We start from the raw sequence: 23,988 nt of genomic DNA, 5'->3' as shown, positions 1-23,988 counted from the left end.
CACATAAAAAATTGCATATTAACCTATAGGATACACAATAATACATAAAAATTGCATATGAGCCTATAGGATATAAAGGCTGCTGCACCAATGTCGTCTTAACCTGGAAGTGTATCTATAACAACTTTTCAGAGGGCTGACTAGGGCTTCAATAATGTGGTTCTCTGACTTGTCCAATCGACACATAAAACTAAACATCAATTGTCTTAAGAGTGCCTCACACGTTGGCACTCTAGTGGACACAAACAAATGAGTGGCACTCTGCCACCTAGGGACACGGAGCATCAGTCTCATTGCATCATTGTATGCTACCTTGAGCCTCTGCATACTCTTTTTCTTATAATTAGACCACAATTGAGCAGTATATAATGGTGTGATGTAGGTTCTAAACAGAGAGCACTTCACAGAGTCAGAGCACATAGAGAACCTCCTTATAAGCATGTTAGCTTGAGAGTAGATTTTACAGCGCTGTCGGTATAGGTCTTTGTCATCCGTCCAGTCATCAGATATGACATGTCCTAAATATTTAATTTCCTCACACACAGCTAGAGGACTATCTGACAAATAAAAAGTCGGAAAAGTTGATTTCCTGTCCTCGTCACTTCTAACTATCATTATGTGACTTTTCATAGCATTATACTTTATGTCATAATCAAGGCCATACTGAGAACACACCTTCAGCATCTGCTGCAGCCCAGCACTATATGGACAGAGCAGGACCAGGTCGTCTGCATACATAAGATGATTAACTGTAGTGTTGCCCACAAGACAGCCAGTTTGTAACCTATTTAACTGATTTGATAATTCATCCATATAAACATTAAATAAAAGAGGAGACAAAATCCATCCTTGCCGCACTCCGTTACTAACACAGAATGGAGCAGATACAACATTATCCCATTTAACCTGAAACGTTTGGTGGGCATACCAAAACTCTAAAATTCTCACTAAAACTTTAGGGACACCTCTATCTAACAATTTTACAAACAATCGTTCATGATTAATTCTATCAAATGCCTTTGATGCATCAATAAAGCATAGGAATACAGATGAATTTAAGCTTGTGTACCTAGACACAATCTCTTTAAGAGCATAGATACACAGGTCAGTTCCATGTTTTCTTTTGAACCCAAACTGATTGTCAGTAGTAAGGACATACATTTCTAACTTTGTTAACAGTATTCTCTCCAGTACTTTAGACAAGATACTGGCTAATGCAATTGGTCGATAATTGTCAATGCTGTTGAGCTTACCAGCCTTGTCTTTAAGCACAGGTACTAATATTACAGACATAATATCATTTGGCAGAACACCATGAACCAGACAACCATTAAAGCATAAGGAGAGCAGAGGGCAGAGCTTATGGCTGGCATATTTTAGATGTTCTGCAGTAATGCAGTCCATACCACAGGCTTTGTTGTTCTCCAACATATGAATGGCATCAAAAATATCCACTGCCCTAACTATCATGTCTGCTGAGAAATCAATATGTTCATAATTGATTCCAACTGAATTACTTTTAAGACAATTAAAAAGGTCACTGTAGTGCTGACACCAGAGCTCAGCTATTTTTTCTGGGCTACCAACCCCTTCAATATCAGCCGGTAACGTTGTTTTATTGTTATTCATAATTTTGACCTCTTGCCAGAAATCAGTAAGTTTGTTATTCTGTAGCTTTCTGGCTAGCGAGTCTGCTCTCATCGTGTTCTCATTTTTCTTAATAAAACAAAGTGCATACTTAACTCTAGCATTTGTCAATTTTTTCCTATCCAGCAATACCCCATGTCTAGGCCTACCTGCCTCTGACCAGAGTCTAAAGGCCTCTCTTGCCTCAGCATACTTTTCAGCCACAAACTCATTCCACCCAGGTCTGATGTTAACTACCTTACAGTTACTTTTACAAAAGGGTTCACTGGAAGTATTAAGACATTTCACAATAACATCATACATAGCACAGAGTTTTTCAACATGTTGCACATCCTTGCAATTCATATCTGAACACATTAGGGCCTCATGAGGCAGAGCAATATTATTTAAGAGACTCTCCGTTCGCAGTGAGTATCCAGCCACCACCTCTTTGCTCAGTTTTGACCAGTCCAGTTTACTGGAGGAAGCAGCATTATTATTATTTCTGGACAGCAGGGGAACATTCTCAACATCTATCAGTGCAGCAATAGGTATATGATCAGAGATGGCAAGTTCATAACAAATCTCCACATTACCCAGTGAGGCATGAGCATCAGCTGTGGTCACAATATGGTCTAACCAAGATGTTGTGTGCCACGCTTCACTAACGTAGGTAAAACTTGTGTCAGGCAACAGAGCTTTACTCGATAAAATTAATTTAGACTCATTACAGAACTGCTGCAGGTGTGCTGCAAATAAGGATTTGCTATCAGACATGTCAGCATTAAAATCACCCATAACATAGACACAGGATGAGCTGTTATCCTCTATGAATGAATGAATAAAAGCTAACCTGTTCAGAAATTCGTCCTCATGCTCATGTGATTCATACGGTGTATAAACATTTAAAACAGTAAATTTCTTTCCATTACAGTTACACTCTAGTCCAACAGCCCAGTCAACATTTAGACGCACCACCTTCACCATTGAGTCATATTTAATGTTCCACAGTATAGCTACACCACCAGCTATCCTACCACGAACCAGCCTCGTACTGAGGTCGGTAGTGGACTCTCCAGCCCCATGGAAGTTCATGTGTATAATGTTCAACTTATCTAGATCTTGTTTCGCCAGCAAGGTTTCTTGCAGGCACAGAATATCACATTCGTCCAGTATTGTGTCCACAACCAGACGTATTGATCTATCAGTAGCAGAATGTCCAACTCGCAATCCGCGAGTATTGTAAGACACAACACGCATTTAATGTGTTTATTTGCTCCCAACGGAGCAGCTGGCCTTCATCCCGTCCTCGCCCACACATGTAATAGGTACCCCAGCATCGTTACCGTGCAGCAGCCCCTCATCTCGAGAGTGAGGGGCATCCTCTGGACCAGACGGACCTCCGTCTGCTCCTCTAGGGCGACGAGGCTCATAGTAACCTCGGACAAAAGACCCAGCGGGCCAAAGCTGCGGGTCTTACAGCTCCGCCACATCATTACATTCAGCGGAGATACAGAAGGAGCTGAATCTACTCTGTGCCGTCTCTATTTTACTACATGTCACTTCCCGACCCAGCTTCATTTTTAAATATTCACTGAGAGTATTGGCATCTACACTGAGATCAAACTTTGTAGCAAATACCTTTACCATCTTTGTTTTGACAGCCAGTATATTGCTAACCACACCAGTCCCAACTATGCCGGTTTTCTTTCTCACATACCTCGCTGAAGTTTTTTCAGTACGAGGTGTAGGGATTTGATGAGCAGGGTTCTCAGTTACCTGCTTCAATCGTACCTGCTTCAGTCGGCGCCCATCCTTTACCACCTTGCTCCATGGGGGGGTCTGCATTCGCCCCAGGGCTGGATCTACAGACTGGGCTGGTTGACTGCCGTCAGTCCCGCTAGGCGATACAGTTAACCATCCATTAACCCCAGAAGTAGTACAGGGGGCAAGATCAGGACCCGGCGGCTTCTCCAACACAGTCGAGGTAAGACCTGTCGCACTGGGCGCAGGGCCCGGTTGTATCTCCACAGCAGAGAGGCAGGCAGCCGGAAAAGTGGCGTCCGGCGTGGCATGGCGTAATTAGCCTGCCGTGGGCTACTGATCCCGAAACACCGGGAAATAATAGACCGTTATCGCTATTTAACCAAGTTAAATTTCTTCCATACCCATACTGTCAAGATGAAGGCAAAATATCTCTATTTATTAAAACAAAGGCACTTCGTGGTGTCAAAACAGTACTAATGTTTCGGTAATAAAACTGGAACACAGGTACACGCTCCACAAGCGAAAAAACAAAAACAAGAATAAAGTCCAAAATCCAAGACAGAACAAACTAGGCACGGGTAACGCAGGATATAGGCACAAAGCTACGACAATGGTACAGAAAATGCATACAAGCTCAAAAACGGAGCCACAAAACACAACACATCACTGAATAACAGTATATTAAATCAAATCAAAGTGAAGCAAGCCAGTCAGTCCTGACACAAACACTGAAATAGAGAAATGCAGCCTTAAGTTTTTGTAGCACAGCAATAGCAAATTAAAGGCATAAAGATATTGGGCCTAATGTATCAGAAGTTATTAACGCGTGTTAAGCTGGACCTAATGATTTTATAACAATACAGTAGGATAATTAAAAATAGATGTGACCTCATTCTGGTTTTCCAATACGTAGGCTAGGCTTTACACGAGTGTAAAAAAAACACAATTAACTCCAATAAAACGTATAAACTTTCCGTTGAACTGTTACTGAACAATTGATAAATCATGCCAATGTACTGCACGGCGGCAGCATTATAATAGTAAACCAGCGTTATTACCTTGTGTTGCAGTCATAACACAAAAAAAAAAATCCTCATCTCCAAAACGTCTACCAGGAAAAGTGTGACCCCGAGGCTGGCAGCACGGAGTTCACGTTGATGTTCCCTCTGCGGCTACCCTGGTGCTGCTAGCTTGGTTTACAAGATTAGCTCTCTCGTCGTCTGTTGCTAGCAGGGTCGCTACTTCATTCAGTTACAGTTGCTGAGTTTTCTGCCTCTGGTCTTTTACGCTTTTTAGCTTGTGGTTGATCTATAAAGAAATCCAAAATGCGCTTTTGTGCCATGGCTAGCTAACTTCTGTACTGTTGTTGACCAGCCGGGAAAGTTTCCACAACTATCTTCACCACTCGACTCTTGGCAAAATCGGCAGTCATTCTAATCAAATTATGTTTATTTCTTACTTACCAAATTTTAAAATGTATTACATTTCATTTGTAATGAAAGGGATTAGGTTTATATTAATAATCAAAGTATTAAAAATAAATGTGTTTTTTTTTTTTATTATTATGGTTGTAGTAGTTTCTCCTTTCGCTAGGGGGTGCTGCAGCACCCTCCGCACCCCTAGTTCCCGCGGCCATGCTTAGAGCAGATCTTTACAAAGAAACATGTATTCGCAATATCATGGAGAAGTACTACACTACCCACAATAAATAAGCGTTACAGTGACGTCTCTGATTGGTGGAGCTTACTGTTACCATGGAAATGTTTACCGCACTCACGTAAGGCTATAGCAAACTGCTACGATTGAAGTCTCCTAACGTTTATGTAAACAGTCTTGTACCTTTGCCTTTTTTTTCGTTTTCAAAATGTTCTTTTGAGCTGAATCACATGTTTTACTCATGTCTTAGCTAGTTGGCTTGGTTCCAGAATTAAAACTGTCTATATAGGCATTTGATGAAATGTCAATGGAGATATTGAATGGGGGGAAATCACTTCTGTGATTACACACAATCACAGAAAAAAATCAAGTAAATGTCACTGTATACAAAACTGGAAAAAAGGTCAGGGATATGCAGCATATATCTGCGTCTGACAAAAAACAACTGCACAAGATAGTGAAAACTAAATAAGGCACTTGCGTAGACAAATGTGATTTCTGAAAGGAAAACATAACCTGAGTGAACAGGTTGCAGACCTCTTTGGAGAGGCGTGTTTCTCTGCCAGCAGAGTGAACTACATCTACATGTACTGCCTACAACACATGCATATACAGTATACAGCCACATACACACCAGTGCTGACAGTACAGTAACCTCTCAAAGCATCTCTTATTGATGATTGATGAAAGAGACCTGTTACCTGGATTGTAAATCATTGTGAGGTATGCTGGGCCAGCTCAGTGATGACATTTGAACATACATCGGGGGTTGTTTTTGCGTCTTTGATGTTATGTACAGTCCGTGCATTCTATTACAACTGATATATTTGGTATTATTGTGATATAGCCAGTGATATTCTTAATCGATGTTCACCGAACATGTTTTTTGCAACTAATTTTGTCGTTGATCCTGAGGCTGTTTTTTAAATCCCTGTACCTTGATGAAATTAATCTAATCTATATAAAAAGTGCAGAATTCAAGCAGCATCATTAGTGAAACATACCTCAATCTATCAAAAAGGATCAATCCATCCATTGTCTACAGTATAATTGCTTATCCTTCGAGGGTTGCGGGGGGCTCAAGGCGATCCCAGCTGACATTGGGCACAAGGGCTGACACATACAAGTCAAGTCACATCTACAGTGTGGTATTGCTACTTTAACTTAAGTAACAGATCTGAGTACTTCCACCACAGGATCTGAGCCATAGCCCATAGTACTTCTGGCCTCCGTCTCCTGGTCCGTCAGGACAATAGAGGCTAGATTCTGTAGGGTTTTTGAATAACTGTCTCATATATTTTGCAGGTGGGTCAGCCCCTCTGGCAGCATCGGTGGACTACAGTCCCCACATTCCTCAGATAGGATGTTTCTGTGGGCAGGAAGTAAAGCAACAGATGGCAGAAGTGACCGCAGGTATTGAATACTGCCTTGCTCAATTTGTTTCAATATTAATGCAAAAATATGTTCTAGAAAAGGCTACATTTTCTGAAGGAAGTGTAAGTTTGCTGGACATAACAGGTTAAAATGTTAAAATGAAAAGTAGTTGACCTCATAGAAAATCACTGACGCAGTTAGATGATGTAACAAATTACAATTTCAGTTCAAGTTCAAACGTCAGAGATAAGTGTGTGCTAATTGAAGTGCCAGTTAGTATGTAAGCAGTGACAACAGTTTAACATGTCAGTTGGAGTATTTTAGCGGTCAAGGCCAAAAGCAGTTAAACTGTCAGTTGAAGAGTAGAGATCAACACACTTAAATTATCACTCTAAGTGTAGTGAAAGTGTCAGTAAATTCAAGAGCTGGGGCAAGACAGTGTGTAATGACACCTTTATAGTAATAAAACATGAGAAACATCAGTAATAAAAGTAGATGATCTGAAATGAATCTAAAATTAGATACATATAATACATGAATGTAAAAATAGATGAGTAAAATTCTGATTTAAAGACATAATAAAAATAACAGTAAAGCCAGTCTACAGAAGTTGGCTTCCAGAAGTAATTTAAAAGAAGCCAAATGATTTAATTACCTGATGTCATGATGGATAATTATTGGCCCTTAAGGATTGGCTTAAGAACATCTAGCACAGTTTTATCATGAGGGTATCATGTAGCATACTGGCTCATAAGAAGGTAAAGGTTCTATAAGGTAAACATGCAGACATATACCTGCATTTAAAAAAGTGTTCAAAAGTCTGTGGTAGCCAGTGCAGGAATCACCATCATTATTGCATAGTGATGCCAAATGCCTCGCATGTTTTTTACCTAAAACTTCATGTACTTTAGCAAAGCAGACTGGGGTGTTATGACTCCCCCATGAACCTATTATATAAGGCTCAGCTGCTTTAATATTAATTAATCTAATACGAAGGAGGCAGAGACTGTGCAATCACATAACCTATAGTTCTGAACATTCTGAGCTTCTCAGGTCTCAGCACACTATTTCGTGGACCCTGCAAACGAGTGGGCAGTGCAAGGACCAAAGGCAGGTATTACATTGATAGACATAGTTAAAGGACACCACAGAGTGTGTCCTACTGCTCCACTTACCCAGTGTGAAGAGAACTAGCACCAAAATAATGTAATCTTTCTTTCTCGATGGATGATTAATGGCTTTAACATCAGTTGGTGATTTATATTTTTTTTTAAAAGGAGATTGCATTTTACACTATAGAAGGTCTAGAGATGTGTCCAATGTTGACTGTAAAACATTTCAAACTACTAAGGGACATCTTACACGTTAACCTTTTTTAGTTCCATCTACCAGAAGTTCCGTGAATATGATGTCCTGGACAAGAGGAAGACGATGACAGCTCATAGGGCAGGAGAGGACAGAGCCATACTGCTGGGCCTCAGCATGGTCGTCTTCTCTGTCATGATGTACTTTGTCCTGGGAATCACCATACTGCGCTCTTACTCTGACAGGTAATAACAAGTCACAAAGTCACTAGTCGATATCGACGACGTTCCAATTCCAGGATTGTTCAGGTGCCACCAGATATTCCGCCAGCTGTCCCTCTTTTTAGGCCAGATGTCCCACACCTTCCGCTTTCTTTGTGTTGGCATTTTAAACTCCGGTGGATTTATGAGGACTATGGTTAACCGCTCCTCAGATCTCTGCAGGATAAATCCAGACAGCTAGCTAGACTATCTGTCCAATCTGAGTTTTCTGTTGCAAACCTAACAACTTTTGAACGTAAACATGTTCCACCACAAAGTTCTTTCCTGAGGCTATTTTGCAGAGGCACTGTCATTGTGTCCGGCGCTTAGCACCACCCAAGGCAATGGTGATTGGTTTAAAGAAATGCCAATAAATCAGAGCACATTTTTCTCCCATCCCGGAATGCTATATGGACTAGCCAGACCCTACAAGGTCACCTACAGACCGTTTCAGTATAGAAACTGACTTAATTGTGATTATTCATTTCAACCTTGTGTTGTTCTGCATAGTCAAACTCAGTAACTAACCGCTAAAATCATTCAAGGTGTGTTTGCAGCATGCATTGAAAAGAATTGCTCTTTCTCTACAGCGTGTGGACTGATGAGGCTAGCTGCACTATCGTGAACTCCACCATCGTGGGCGATGTCAACTGCTCATACAGCTGTGGAGCAGAGTGCAGGAAGAGTTCCCGTTACCCCTGTCTCCAGGTCTACGTGAGCCTCAACTCCTCAGGAAAGGTGCTACGACTGTTGCACAACGAGGAGACGCAGGACAGCAACCCTGAGGTCTGGACTGCGAATAGACAAAACACTTCTGTAACATTAAGAACACCTGGACTACCACACACACGAGCCAGCTCTACACAAATAAAAAATGTCTTTTTTGTCTTCTCTTTTTTCTTCTTTCCTTCAGTGCTTCTACTTCCCAAAGTGCCGTAAGGACTATGCAGCCACGCATGTGATCGTTCAGAACATTTCTGAGCGTCTCAGGTCTCAGCACACAGTTCAGTGTTTCGTGGACCCTACAGACAGAACTGACAGTGCCATCCTGACACAGATCTACGGTCGGGTTGCCGTCTTCCACTCCCTGTTCTGGCCAACCTGCACCTTGATTGTAGGAATCATTATCATTGCCATGGTGAAGCTGACCCAGTACCTGTCCATCATGTGCGAGCGACAAAGCCACATTAAGAAGTGAAAGAAGTTCAAAAGGAAGTCCCTGTTATATGGACATGGGGACAACTGAACAAACTTCATGGGGGCAAGGCAGAAAGACAAAGACGAAAAAGCTGTTTCACGGCCAGAAGTGGTCTGTGACAGCTGGAATGTTGGGGTTCAAAGACATGCATCAGTGACAATCTAATTTAAAAGCAGCTAAAACGAGAAGCATGTACTTTTGAGAGTGTGTAGTAAGTGTATTTCCCAAAAATGTTGAACTATTTCTTTGGAAGGGGACATATCAAAAATACTGTTTTTCAGTGCTTGTGCACATACCTTTGTGTATCTCGGGTGCCTACCAACCCTCAAACTGTAAAATAAGACAACCCAGTTAGTTGTTTGTGGGCTGCCTATATCTATACTAGAGGTTCTTAACGTTTTCTAGCCAATGTTGCCCTTACAAGATAGAGAATTTTGCAGGGACCCCCTCATGTATGTCCCGTAGCCTGTTTTTACACTTGTATAGTCTTAGTATGGATTTCTTTGATTAGAACATAATCTGTGAACTATCATAGATTTTAAATTAAAATATTATTTTTTACAACATCAATTGCATTTTTTTTATATCATAATTTAAATAAATTATCAAAAAACTTTTTACAAACCCCCTGGCAGAGTCGTGTCGCCATCTTCCACTCCCTGTAAACCTGCACTTTGATCGGAGGAACCATTATCATTGCCATGGTGAAGCTGACCCAGTACCTGTCCATCATGTGCGAGTGACTTAGCCACATTAGGAGGTAAAGGAAGTTCCTCTTATGTGGACATGGGGATAAATGAAGCAGCTTCATGTGAAATAGGACAACCCGTTCAGTTTTTTGTGGGCTGCCTAGATCAGAAAACATGGGATTCAACAAGCCATTCAGACTTGTCTCCCTTTTCTATGTCTCTCTATGTATTAGAATATACAACTCTCCATCTGACCATCTCCACAGACGGAGGACGGAAGTGAGCTTCCTTTGCAAAGGTGCGCAATATTTTTCTATAAGAATGCCCTAAAGAATGCCTTAAAAGTAGGGTTGCTCATTCTGTCAGGAGGGATATCTATCAGAATGGACTATTTACTCTATAAAATAACTTAAAAGTAGGGTAGTGTGGTGGAAGTATTTCGGTGCAGCAGGTGTAGGTTTTGGAAAATAGGAAAGTGAAACAAAATAAAGACAGTCGAAGACTAAACCAAGTTAGGTTTTTGTATTTTATTATAAACTTGCAAGTTTACAGGAATAGCACAAGTTCACAAAAGGCACAGCAGCTTAGTGTGAAAGAGTCTCTTTAACGAGTCAACAGGAATACTGAGCTTAAATACATCTTCAGAGTGACAGCACACACACACTGCATGCACTACAGCATTGTGAGAGAAACAGAGAAAGAAATGAAACAAAAATATAAAGAATCATGCTTAAATGTAATTTTTGCCATTACATTCCACTCTTTTGATTACAAACTAATCACAATAAACAAATTACTTTTATGAATAGGAATATATATATATTTTCAAATAGCGTCTTCCATGTTCTTTTGTTGTCAGAGGTTCGTCCACTAGCACTTGACAAGTCTTTACCACTGTCTTGTGTGTGTGTGTGAGTGTGTGTGTGTGTGTGTGTGTGTGTGTGTGTGTGTGTGTGTGTGTCTGTGTCTGTGTGAAGTCCCTTTCTCGGCTGCTCTGAGCCTCTGTAAGAAAGGAGCATTTAAACACACAGCTTTTCTAAATCTGATCGATGTCATCATTGATTCAAAAATGTTGTTACATTAGGGTTAGTCAATTCAATAAGGTTCATACAGATAGTTATAGTGGACAAAGTAAGTACTGATTCCAAACTGTAAACATTTTCTGTTACCAGCAATATTCCATTAAAAATATTACCTAAGTAAGAAAAGTATCATAAAAATATGTACTTAAGGTATTAAAAAGCAACAATATAGAAAAGTCCTCACACTTTCTTTTTTTTTAAACTGGAAATGATCAAAACAGTTTTCTGTCAATCAACTAAGTGATTAAGCAACTAATCATTTCAGCTGAACTTGTAGGCCTATATATTTGCTGGGCAGTTTGATGACAATAAAACATTATATTTTATTAACATATGTTTTGGGTACAAAACTCCTAATTCTTTTTAACCCAAATATTTCAGATTACAATAGCATCTGTAAGCATTTGACAAAACTCTGCTACTGACTCTTTTGTCTTTTGAAGAAATTAGTCATTCCTACAAATGACATAATTTGTCTTTGAAATCAAAAAAGAAGTTTGTTTATCACCTATATAACATAAGAAAGATTTTATTTAGCCCACACTGGAGAAATTCCCTAGTTACAGTAGCTCAAAATTTCAATCACAAAAATATATTTAGTCTTTGTCAGCTTTACAACTTCTAATCAACAGCATTTTAGATTTTTAGCACTTCACTTTTGTATGTTCACAATTTTCATCAGCTCTTGGCATTTTTGGAAAAAAACATATTTTCTCCATTAATAGGAAATCTATCATTTAAATATCCCTCAGATAAAGGCAAGAAGTAGGACAAATATAATTAACTTCTGAGTGAAAGTAACTGTTAAATTTAACTCCTATGCAATCCATCAATAGGAAACCAATTATCCTAATTCAAAAGTACATTTAGCTCTCTGGCACCAGCAGGAACTGACCTGGAAGGCAACTTCTTGTTTTTTATAAACTTTTTCCTACGAGGCATTTGAGTCAATTCAAATCACTTTAAAATTAATTCATTTAAATTTTGATCTTATCCTGCTGCTTGAAATTGCTTCTGTCTTAGGATCAGTATGGATTCAGTAGAGCCCTCCGCGGTTTCCGATCCTCTCTCTCTGAATGCTTTTTAGGCAAGGTATGAGCTTGATCATCAGCTTGATCCCGGATCGCGCAAATCCTCAGTCAACCACGGAGTTCTCTCCCTGTTTTCCACCTGATCCCACTTCTGACATCAAGTTTGTGGTGGAAGTATTTCGGTGCAGCAGGTATAGGTTTTGGAAAATAGGAAAGTGAAATAAAATAAAGACAGTCGAAGACTTAACCAAGTTAGGTTTTTATATTTTATTATAAACTTGCAAGTTTACAGGAATAGCACAAGTTCACAAAAGGCACGGACTAAACAGGCCATGAGCAGAAACTCAGACTACAGCACCAGTGCATTAATTGGAGTGCCATTAGCTGGTGGCTGCAGGTTTTTTATGGTCAGGTGGGAAATATCTATCAGAATGGACGATTTACTCTATAGCCGTTTCTCAAAGTCAAGGAAGGATCCTCGGAAGCCTGAATTTCGAGGATGCTACATCATCGAGTTGAAGGACTGTTCTAACAGCTTTTTTGTTTGTACAGTTAGAAATGGAAAAAAAAAATTGTTTAATATTGGCAGCCAGCTCCAGAAAGCATGGCTTTTTTTTCAAAAACTTTGACTTATGTAAATAAAATTTGGTTAAAATAATTATTAAATGTATCACATAATACTCTGAATAAAGCTTTCTATCATATTGAGTGAATCCAAATACATTTTCCCAAAGTAATGTGAATTGAGGGTAAATATGAACAGCAATAAAATGTAATCTGCTCCAAAGTCTACCAGTGTCTCTACCATTTAGTTCTCCACAAAAAGTACAGCTGATATCATTGTCTTTTTTCATTTTCTGCAGATAATGGTTAGTTGGGTAAAATCTGTGGAGCATTTTCAAAGAGATCTCTTTAACTTCGTTGGTTAAGAAAAACTTGTGTGGCAATAGCCAAACCTTTTCCCAACAAATCTCTTCAACATATGAAGACCAGTACGATAAAGCAGCAGGTGTACTCTTAACGTCTTGTTGAAAGAGTTGACGAGTTGCCTTATTCTTACTTTTAGCTTGTAGTGAAAAACAAATATTCCCAACAATTGTTTCTTTCACATTGAACAGTATATTGTGATCACCAACTCCATTAAAACCTTTAAAGAGTGCAACGACAGCTAAAGGTATTGCATCAAAAACAATAGAGAACTCCTTCAGAGACAGGGATGCCGTAGTGATGAATAAACTCACAACATAGTTATAAAGCTGACCACGCTGGTTGAGTAATTGACTTAGAAGCAATATGTTGTTGTCAACCCACTGCTGAAAGAAAATGGATTTGTTTTTATACAAAATATATCTGTTGTTCCAAATATAAAAAAATATGAGGAGTAAAATGATGCTTGTAAATAAAAGACCAAGCCAGCAGCATTTGTTTATGAAATGAAGAAAGTTTAAGAGGAATTTTGTCAATATTATAGTTGCATACCAACAAAAACTGGAGTCCGTCAACTGAGGAAAAGACATAATGGGGAATAAAATTCCACAAGGAGGTTGGACACTTTAAGTAACGTTTAATCCAATTAATTTTGAAAGTGTTATTTAAGGTTGTAAAGTCCAGGTAACTGAGGCCACCTTTACTGTACTCATTCATTAAAACAGACTTTCTCAGATAGTGAGTGCGGTTGACTGTTCCAATGTCGAGGATACTCCAAATTCCACCAAGGACTGGCTTGCTGTGGAAGAATGTCCTCCACTAAACTCCACGTGGCGCTATAGACAATACGGCTGTTTCGTGGCGCAGTTTCTGTGCTGTGTAATAGTACTTCCGGTGTACGTTCCAGGGGCAATTTTGTGAATTTAGTGACACATAAAACGAGTTGACTGATCTCTGGACTATTTATTAAAGTGCGGCGGGTTCGCTGTAACTGAAGCCAAACATGGATATCCCAAATCCTCCCGAAGGTAAGCAATATCGTTAACGTTGCGCTGCAGCGTTGTATTATTGTCATTCAGCGTTAGCTAGCATCATGCTACCTGGCGCTACTACTCAACACAATGCATCACTGCATTTAGTATTTCGACCACAGATTGTAACATCAGTAGCTACATCAGGTTTTTGTGTACACAGTTGCGCCAGTGTTAAACAGTATGAACAATAATGGTTATAATAATAATAATAATAATAATAATAATAATAATAATAGAATAGTTTTGTAACGTTGGCCGTTCACGTTAGCGCTAAGTAGCTAACGTTAGTTGTTACAAAATATTAAGTTGGCTTCCTTTCACAGCTAAAGTAATTTATTTTTCGTCCAAGTTTGCAATTAGCTTTTTCCCCTTTTAGTTTAAACGTTAGTCAAGTAACCAAGCTAATGTAAAAATATGTCATATAATATTATAACGTTGTGAGACATGGTCACCGCACATTTAGCTAGCTAAAACATCGATTTTCAGTGCAGACAATTTATGGATTAGGATCCCTCTCTCCTAAGGCTACTCCACTACTAGCTATGTCTGTAAATAAAAAAAAATCAGGCCATCGTTATATATATATATATATATAAATTCGTTAGATGCGTGTACACAGTTGATTATGTGTGTCTTTAGCAAGAATGTGGGTGTTTAACGTTAACTGAAAAGACACATGATCAACTGACAATGCTGATTAGAATAAGCCCTTGTTTGTGCCTCTTCTGAAAGATTAATACCCAGGCAGCAATCTTTAAAAAAAAAAAAAAAGTTTAACTACATATACCACTGACTGTTTTAAAGGCATTTCCAGGATTCTCAAAGACTCTTCTAACCATCTGGATGGAAAAAAAAATACTGTCTGCTGCAGAGTAACAGATTGTGACAGTGTTTCCTCAAGTGATATATTTCCCTGCTCAATTTGAACAACATGAACCCAAATTTAAAAATAATAATAATTATAGTTGTGAATATTGATGTTGCTTCCCATTGTTGTAGATTTCATACAAAATTGTATGTTTTATATTGATCTAGTGTATGAAAAAAGAGCAAGGATGTATTCCACTATGAAGGAGGCTCCTGAATGGGAAACGGAGTCAATACTTTTTGTTTATCTTGCAGTAGATGGGATTCTTCTTTCATTCAGATTGGTACAAAAGTCTTTGAGGATTCTGGAAACACCTACAAAACGGAGGTAAATGTAGGTAAACCATTGTTCTTTCAAAGATCAAAGGATATTTGTCTTTCAGAAAAAACTGCTTAGCTCTGTAACTGGAATATAATGATAACACATGAGGGCAAAGACTGTGGCCAAGTCAGTATAAATGTTCTAAAAGTGTCAGAATAGCACAAGTGGTGGTAATTTTGAATATCCTTGTTTGCCACCAGTTTTAGATAGACCACCAGCTGCCTCAGCTCTGACTGTATTTGTTTCCTCTTTTTCTCTTTCTGGTGCAGACCAAGAACTGAAGAATGTCATTGACAAGCTGGCCCAGTTTGTCGCTCGGAACGGGCCAGAGTTTGAAAAGATGACAATGGAGAAACAGAAGGACAACCCTAAGTTCTCCTTCCTCTTTGGGGGAGACTACTTCAGCTACTACAAGTGCAAGCTTGCTATAGAGCAACAGCAGCGTATGTAGTTAAAGGAACAGTCCACCATTTAACCGGAATTTGCACATAAATATTTGTATGATGTTGTAATGTTCAGTTGATTTGGTATTCGAGATAATTAGGTCCCTAATGAAATGAATGAAAATAAGAAACAAAATTAATTGAAATGCAACTTTTTGCAATTTTACAGGCCAGTAAGTCATCAACATGTAATTCATTTTATTAAATTATAGTATGTCATCTTGCATTTAATGTACATAACCAATTGGAACACCTTGTGCATCATATAGAGACATCATCATAATCATATTAATAATGTGTATTCTGTTTAGGAGTGGATTTGTCTTTTGTGTTTTTAGGCATTCAAAGCCCATCAAGCAAATGCTGTACTTACTCACACTTACCTACTTTATTGTGCTTACTTATAGCACAGGGTAGAACCTAATGTCTCTTGTCATGTCAGCTGTGTTCTACAGTAGAGTAGCAGTACAACCACAAGCTGCCTCCATCTCCTAGGCCACATTTTCACAACAAAGCCATGTGGAGCTCATCAGTGCTGCGCTGTATAGCACATGGAATTTGCTCTTTATTTGAAACAAGTAGGGCTGGGTATGCAACCTTTTAAATTGTGTCTTTAGCGCTAAATTCAAGTACCTACAGTTGACATTCAATGCCAACTGATATTTCTTATTTGGAGATTTTTCATTGTTCAAATCAGAATGTTCTCAATTTTATAGTTGATTGTATTTAGGCATGGTTCTTATTAGTGGTGGGCAATATCAATAGGACAAATCTGTCAACTGTCAGAGATATTGACATACCATTTATACCTACTATTTAATTTAATGTCCATGTCCTTTATTATCTCTGGGTGTATGGGAAACCCGAACCATCAGCACTACTGTAAGGCACGTAAGCACAATACCAGGCGTACTAACGGCGTCCTTAAAGTACAGACTAAAAAACACACATTTCGCATGGCTTATTGTGGTTGAATTCAAGTGGAAAAGGTACTATTCTGTCACTGCCAACACGTAATGCTGTGAGAAACAGACACTGTAAAAATTATAGTTTACAAGAGCATCTCAACAGCCTGCTACTGTTTGATTATCAGTTCACACCTGTCACCTCGTAGGCCACTTGCCCTCCCTTTTAGCAGTTTCCACGCCTTGCCGATACATCAAAAGTTTAGCACAGCTCTTGTAAAAACTGCTTAATGGAAATAATAGATTTTATTTTTTTGAGTCATTTTGATTAAGTACTTTTGATATGTCAGGTATATTGTACAGCTGTATTTATATTGTGTATATATAACCTGTATTTGGGCTTCTCTAACCAAATTTAAGTATTCTAAACCACAATGCCCAGCCCTAAACTAGAACCCTCTTCCCCAATTTAATATCCTATACCTCTTGAAAACTGAGCAGCATGACTTGGTGATATGAACTCTGACTCCTCCTTTGTGGCCTTGTAGTGGAGACTGAATTGTTAGCTGTTAGATTTTTTCTTCAGCATTTGACATGTGCTTCATTTGGTCATTTGTATCCTATATTCTCTCTGCACCTGAATGAGGTGTGTGAGTGTGTATCCGTCATGATAGATGCAAGCAGCCAGAGCTGATAGGATTCTGGTCTGCTGAGGACTGTATGTGAGAAGCAAACATCTTCATAACTAAGAACTGTTCAAAAGCAGAAAATATCAGTTGAATTAAAAACTCAAGATGTCGGTGCAACATCTGCATTGTAATGCACTGCTGTGTTAATGAGCCCAACCATGTGTTCAGCCAGGTGTGGTGTAGTCACTAGACGCATGTCATTTGCAAAATGCACAAACTTGTTGATTACATCGTCATACATCATCATATCTGATGAGTCAAATGTTTAACCAAATATGTAAATAAATAATACAGTGCTTTCAATCTTTTAAATGGCATGTAAAAGTACTACATAAAGATGCAAATGGAGCGGAAGCGTGATAAAGAGCTGCAAAAATGAATTGATCAGTTGTCAACTATTAAATTAATCGGCAACTATTTTGATAATCGATTAATCAGTTCATCAATCTTTGAACATTCTTTCAGTAAATATGGTACGCTGGTTGACAGTTGTCCATCATGCGTGAGAAATGTTAGTTTTTAACTATAAACATAGAAGTCTGAAATCATAGAAGTGCGCTGCAGATAGTAGTTTACTGCTGTTTGCCGATTCGTTGGCAGTTTCAGGGGAACTTTTAGTTGATGAACCTGGAAAGTTGATTTCACAAGTGATGAAGACTGCATCCATTACATTTTGCCTCTGTGAGGCATGTGGCGGGCAAAGGGGAATCTTCTGTAGACGGTCCCATTTGGGAAGGAGGAGCAGGTTCAGCCTTCTAAAGCAGGGATCTTCAATGTTGTTTAGGCCAAGGACCCCTTAACTGAAAGAGAGAAGGAGCAGGAACCCCCTACTATATATGTTGTATGAAATGAAGTTGCATATTAAACTAGGCCTACAGTAACATATAGGGCAGCCTAAAACCTATATACGTAGCTTTTTTGGCATAGAATACTAAGCTATTAAAATAGCCTAATAATTTTTGGCATGATTTTATAAATCATATTTTTATGTTAAATCCTTAGGATGAACTGTATCTGGGGATGGATATCTAAGTGACTACCTTACCTATAGGCCAGTAAGCCTATCATCAGTGGGGATTTTTATTTGCTAAAAAATGTTATATTCATGTTAAGACTTTAATTTGTTAAAAAAACTTCAAAATTTTGCAATAATTTGGAGGCCCCCCTGCATTGACTCTGAGGACCCCATAGGGGTCTCAGACCCCCTGTTGAAGATCCCTGTTCTAAAGCACTAAATGCTAAATGGGAGAGTAAATTAATTTACTGAAGAAACTGATTTGAGGGAAAGTAACAGATTTGAACTGTTATGTTCTTACTCATAGTTTTGACTCATCAGACTAATCAGATTATCAACAGCCTGGTAATAATAGCACAGTGTTGTGCAGGGTTGCATGGAGTTCTGTCAGTCATGTAATACCACTGAATGCATTAAAGTTTGCTTTTCTCCACTTAGATCCCTCTACCCAAGATGGGGAGGAGTATAAATCTGAAGGTATTTATTTGGAACCAGATTGGTCAGACAAATTCAAAATTCCAGTTGAACCGTCACATTTTGTTTTTGCACATTTTTTGATGGACATTATCACAATTGTGCTTGAAAGCTTTTTTGTTTTTTTTTCAGTTGCATTTTTTGTCAGTATGTTTTTTTTCTTTTCTTTTTGAGTTTGTGCTGTATTGTTTACTGTGTTGTCACGATTCAGGGCGATTTGAAGTGCAAGGGTAGCATGATTTCACCAACAATTCAAGTGTTGTGTTCAGAACAATAGTATCTGAATAGTGATTTAGTTCTTGGTTTAAAAAAAAAAGCCTATAAAGTTTACACTACCACCTTTTCACTCTTGTTACTGCTGTGCCACATTGCTGTCAAACTAGAGGCCTAAAATCAGCATACATTTTAAATTTGTTCAGACGTTGTTTAACTGAGGGCAGTGGGGCACGTTTTGATAGCTTGCATAACCTTGAGCTTAATAAATCTGATTAAACTAAATATTACAAATTGATAGTTTTTACATGGCTGATTAATGATTCCTTTGGTCAGCCCAAAATGTATCAGCTCAGAGCATTTTTGACATCCCGCCTTATTTGTAGACTTCTAGGATTCTGTCGAACATAGAATAGTTACTGTATATTGGGCCGATAACCGTGCAAGATGCAGTCACGAAACATTACTGGTTGAGATCAAAATGAAGGCCAATTTGTGGGTGTGGTCTAGGGCTGCACGATATAAGAAAAATATGCGATGTGCAATAGTGTTGAATATTGCAATAATGATATTACTTGCGATAAATAAACCAACATTAAAGTGTACTCAGTTCTCCATTTCTGCTGCTTTCAGTGTTCTGCTAAAATACAACAATGCTTGTTGAATTTAAAATGAATGAAACAAAATAATTTTTCAACATTATTTTATTGCGCAAATTCAACATTGGATGGAATATAATAGGCACCACTTAAAAAAGAACGAGTTACATTTTAAAGTGCAGTTTTTAACTGCTATTGTCTTTCAACTAACAGAAAAAATGTCAGTGTTTTTCGCGATATGTAGCTGCTTTCGCGATGTGTATATTGCGCTAGTTGATAGTTGATACCACGATGACGGTAAAAAAAACGATATATTGTGCAGCCCTGATGTGGTCCAAGCAAGAGCGTCGGAAGTAGGGGGTAGGGAAGGGATCATTGCTGCTCCCACTTTATGCCCCTGGTCCAATTTGGCGCCGCAGCTGATGTGATCCCATCGCAAGATGGTCGCTAGTTTTCTGAGGTGCTAACATGTTTCCTTTTTGCAGTTGTTTCTGTAGTCGGAGGGGGGTTAGTGCTGATTGCATGTCTTTCAAATTTTGTTCACTCTTCTGCTTTGTACTTGACATGTTTTATCTGCTTTATCTTTTGAGGTCTCTTTGATTTAAATACTTTTGTGTAAACAAACCATGCTATGTTTGCTTTGTATATGATTTATGGACTGAAACTTTCTCTTTGGACATCTACATCACGTCAGCAGTGGCACAGCATCAACCCTCCTAACCTCAGCCTCAAAATCAAAGCTTTGCTAAACCTCCAGACTTCGAATGTTCATATTCCCCCGCTCTTTTCCTGCTGCTCTCTTTGCAGAAATGTACAACCCGGGCGCCAAAGACGCGGTTGATATTCCTCCATCGATGCCGATGATTGCTCCGCCTCCGATTCCTCCGCCTGCCGCACCCTCTATGGATGAGCTCATCCAACAGAGCCTATGGAATCTGCAGCAGCAGGAGCAGCATATGCACACACTCAGACAGGTACAGAGCAAGAGAGAAATTAATATATCTGGCACAGGAGATGATTTATTCATCCTTTTTTGTCTTTGGCTACTAAAGAGCAATGCAACTTTTTTTCAGCAACTCAAACTATTTTGTTTTCTTCCTGTTACACTTATGAGAACATTGACAGGCTGAAGAAGGCAAGGAAGCTTTTTTTGTATAGCACATTTCAGCAACAGGGCAATTCAAAGTGATTTACATAAAACATTAAAGAGCAGTTAAAAAAAAATTAAAAACAGATAAAACACGAGAATAAAAGTTACAGTGCAGTATAAGAAATTAACAATTATTCAATAATAAGGCAGCATAAAAAAGAATGGTCTTTAGCCTTGATTTAAAAGAACAGAGTTGCAGTGTACCTGCAGTTTTCTGGGAGTTCTAGATATGTGGAGCATCAAAACTGAACGCTGTTTCCCCCTGTTTAGTTCTGACTCTGGGGACAGAAAGCAGACCTGTCCCAGACGACCTGAGAGGTCTGGGTCTAGGGCTGAAACGATTCCTCGAATAATTCGATTACAAAAAATCCTCGAAGCAAAATTCTTTGCCTCGAAGCTTCGTTAAATCAATGTAATTAAGGTTGTACGGCTCACTGTGTTTCCGCACGGAGGATTATTACTAGCGCACACAACAGGTTGACGCTTCTGTGGACACAAGACGTTTATATACTGTCTATGCACAAGACTGACGGCCCAGATTACAAATGAATGAAGACGAAAATAGCGAGGGTCTAAGAGAAGAGACAGGCGAGAGAAAACAACAGAAAGTTTGGGATCATTTTAAGCTGCAAACATGCTGAAACATCATCTCTGTAGAAAACATTCAGTGTACTCATCCATTCCACGGAGCGAACCCGACACAAGGTAATAAACGTCTGCTGCTCTCGTCCACCGCGCTGTTTTACACAACTAGCCTACAGCATGCTACTCTGCAAATAGCGATGTTTTACCAACAAGCTAAAACGAAAGCTGTCGGTTTGTACTGTACTGTTTATTAGTTTGCTACTAATCTTTGGAAATTTTGCTGCTGCCGGAGACAAACCGGCTCCTCCCCCCAGCATGGCCACTTAATATGCACGTGAATGATGTCATCATCCCGGTGATGTCTGCATTCTTTATTCTTTCTCCTCACTGTGTGTTAGCCTTCTGAAAATGTGTCCCCCAGAACAGTGTAGTTGAATGGACCTGCTGTAAGCTTTGTACCATCACATTTACCCTCTGGTTAGTGAACAGCTCTTTGGCATATCCAGTGCAACGAGCCAGAGGCAAGAAGGGGGTGAAAAATAATAACATTGGGGCCACCAAAAATGTACTTGGAATTTGGCAATAAAAAAATGTTGCTTTTTCAAAAAAAACCTGTCTTTTGTATATATACAAAAGACATGTTTCCTTTTTTTTAGTACACAGCAATAATAAATATTTACTATTGCTGTTTACTAAGTATTTCTTATCCGATTAATCGATGGAATAATCAGTAGAATACTCGATGACTAAAATAATCGATAGCTGCAGCCCTATCTGGGTCATTCATAGTGTAGCAGCAGATCAGAAATGTATTTTGGCCCTAAACCATTTAGTGATTTATAAACCAGCAAAGTATTTTGAAATCAATTTTTTGAGGGACAGGAAGCCAGAACTGGGGTGATGTGATCCACTTTCTTGGTCTTAGTGAGGACTCGAGATGCAGCGTTCTGAATCAGCTGCAGCTGTCTGATTAATTTTTTAGGGATACCTGTAAAGACACCGTTACAGTAGTCAAGTCTACTGAAAATGAAAGCATTGACAATTATTTCCAAATCCTGCTGAGACATAAGTCCTTTAACCCTTGATATATTCTTAAGGTGATAATGGCTTTGTAATTGTCTTAATGTGCCTGTTGAACTTCAGGTCTGAGTCCATGACTACACCAAGATTTATGGCTTTGTCTGTTGTTTTTAACATTGTCGTTTGAAGCTTAGCTCTCACTTTTAATCGTTCATCTTTTGCTCCAAAAACAACCACCTCAGTTTTTTCTGAGGTGGTTGTTCTGAGTCTGAGTTCTCGCACATCTAGTCGTTACGTTGTTCAATGCAGTTACTCAGTTTTTGTATTGGACTATAGTCCCCTGGCAATAAGGTTATGTAAATTTGTATGTCGTCCCCATAACTATGGCAATTTAGTTTGTTGTTTTCCTTAATCTGAGCCAGTGGAAGCATGTAGATGTTAAACAGAAGAGGCCCCAGAATGGAGCCTTGGGGGTCATATTTGTATGCTCAGATGCATAATTACCTATAGACGCAAAGTAGTCCCTATTCTTTAAGTAGGATTCAAACCAGTTTAGTACTGTGCCAAAAAGTCCAACCCAGTTTTCCAATCGGTCTAGTAATATGTCATGATCGACCGTGTCAAATGCAGCACTGAGATCAAGTAATACTAAGACTAAAGTTTTGCCACAATCTGTGTTTAAGTAGATGTCATTAAAGACTATAACAGGAGCCTTCTCAGTGCTGTGGTGTGGTCGAAAATCCGACTGGAAGGCATCAAAACTCCTCCTACGTACTTCCGCTCAATTTTCATTTCGCATTTGGGTCTTGGGTTTTCTCGACCAAAGTTTTTGGCAGTCCAATCAACGAACAGAGGGAGTGGCTGAGAACGATGACGTTGAGGACGTGCGCTAGAAAGATGCGAGTGAAGCCATTCGGGCCGTTGTGGCAACGCCGCCGAATATCCAGAAGGTAAAGCCCGAGCAAGAACAATCTTTGCTGAGTTGTGTTGGTGGCCGTGATGTTGTGGCCCTCCTCCCCACGGGGTTCGGGAAAAGTTTGATTTTCTAGCTCACTCTGTTAGTGGTGAAGGAGTTGGCTAAGGCTAACGCTAGCGGTGCTAATGCTAATAGCCTTGACGGTCTCCCCTCTTGTTGCACGTGTGCATGACATACGTCACGACCAAACTTTAGCAATTGGTTATTGCAGATCCAGAGTGGCTCTGGGCAGATCCAATAGTTTTTAACTTCAACAAAGTACCCGCCTTCAAGGAAGTTAACACTTGTCAATGGAGAGAGGCCAGACTCTCTGTACAAATGAATTGTACGAGAGTTTGGTAGGACCAGGCTAGTCTTTCGCTGGTTGAAGCCTGAAAATATTGTAAACAAATTAATAACATAACTAATTACACTGGTCGGGCTGTTCAGCTCTGTTTCAGACTGATACCTCCGGTTCAGGCTGGTCCTAAATCCTCAACACTCGTGGAAAATACTTTTCAATACTCATCTGGATTGAAGCAGCAAACATTCAGTGTAAGAGTAAAAAATGACATAACATTATTTATAATACGTTTATTTGATTCACAGCTGCTACATATAGTGTTTTGACCTCGACAACCCAACTGCATTTTACCGCAAACTTGCGACTAGTTAACTTCCTAAAGCAGGCGCAATTGCTTGTTTGCTAAGCGTCGGTTCAGGACTCAACATTGTATTCAGAATATAAAATATTTTTATAGCACCTTTTTAACGAGATAGATACCAACCTTTCGTGAACTTG

General features: G+C 39.2%; 2 protein-coding genes across 8 annotated transcripts in view; both read left to right on the top strand.

Annotated features, from left to right (window-relative positions):
* Positions 1 to 9,761, top strand: part of si:ch211-247n2.1 (calcium-activated potassium channel subunit beta-2) — a 30,509-nt gene extending 20,748 nt beyond the window's left edge. For all 3 annotated transcript variants that reach the window (XM_031311987.2, XM_031311986.2, XM_031311988.2), the window contains exons 2-5: positions 6,355 to 6,462; positions 7,803 to 7,973; positions 8,579 to 8,774; positions 8,902 to 9,761. In XM_031311987.2, coding sequence (XP_031167847.1) covers positions 6,413 to 6,462; positions 7,803 to 7,973; positions 8,579 to 8,774; positions 8,902 to 9,186 — 702 coding nt within the window. In that variant the 5' untranslated portion in view covers positions 6,355 to 6,412 and the 3' untranslated portion in view covers positions 9,187 to 9,761. The remainder of the gene's footprint in view (positions 1 to 6,354; positions 6,463 to 7,802; positions 7,974 to 8,578; positions 8,775 to 8,901) is intronic.
* A 4,001-nt stretch (positions 9,762 to 13,762) lies between these two features.
* Positions 13,763 to 23,988, top strand: part of LOC116058753 (calcium homeostasis endoplasmic reticulum protein) — a 29,722-nt gene continuing 19,496 nt past the window's right edge. For 2 of the 5 annotated variants that reach the window (XM_036007325.1, XM_031311598.2), the window contains exons 1-4: positions 13,763 to 13,943; positions 15,408 to 15,581; positions 18,629 to 18,667; positions 20,284 to 20,450. In XM_036007325.1, the coding sequence (XP_035863218.1) occupies positions 13,919 to 13,943; positions 15,408 to 15,581; positions 18,629 to 18,667; positions 20,284 to 20,450 (405 nt within the window). In that variant the 5' untranslated portion in view covers positions 13,763 to 13,918. The remainder of the gene's footprint in view (positions 13,944 to 15,407; positions 15,582 to 18,628; positions 18,668 to 20,283; positions 20,451 to 23,988) is intronic. The other 3 variants (XM_036007326.1, XM_036007327.1, XM_036007328.1) reach the window with 3 other exon arrangements.

This window comes from Sander lucioperca, chromosome 11, assembly GCF_008315115.2.
Source record: "Sander lucioperca isolate FBNREF2018 chromosome 11, SLUC_FBN_1.2, whole genome shotgun sequence".
Taxonomy (NCBI): Eukaryota; Metazoa; Chordata; class Actinopteri; order Perciformes; family Percidae; genus Sander; species Sander lucioperca.
This window is presented reverse-complemented; position numbering and strand designations above follow the sequence as displayed.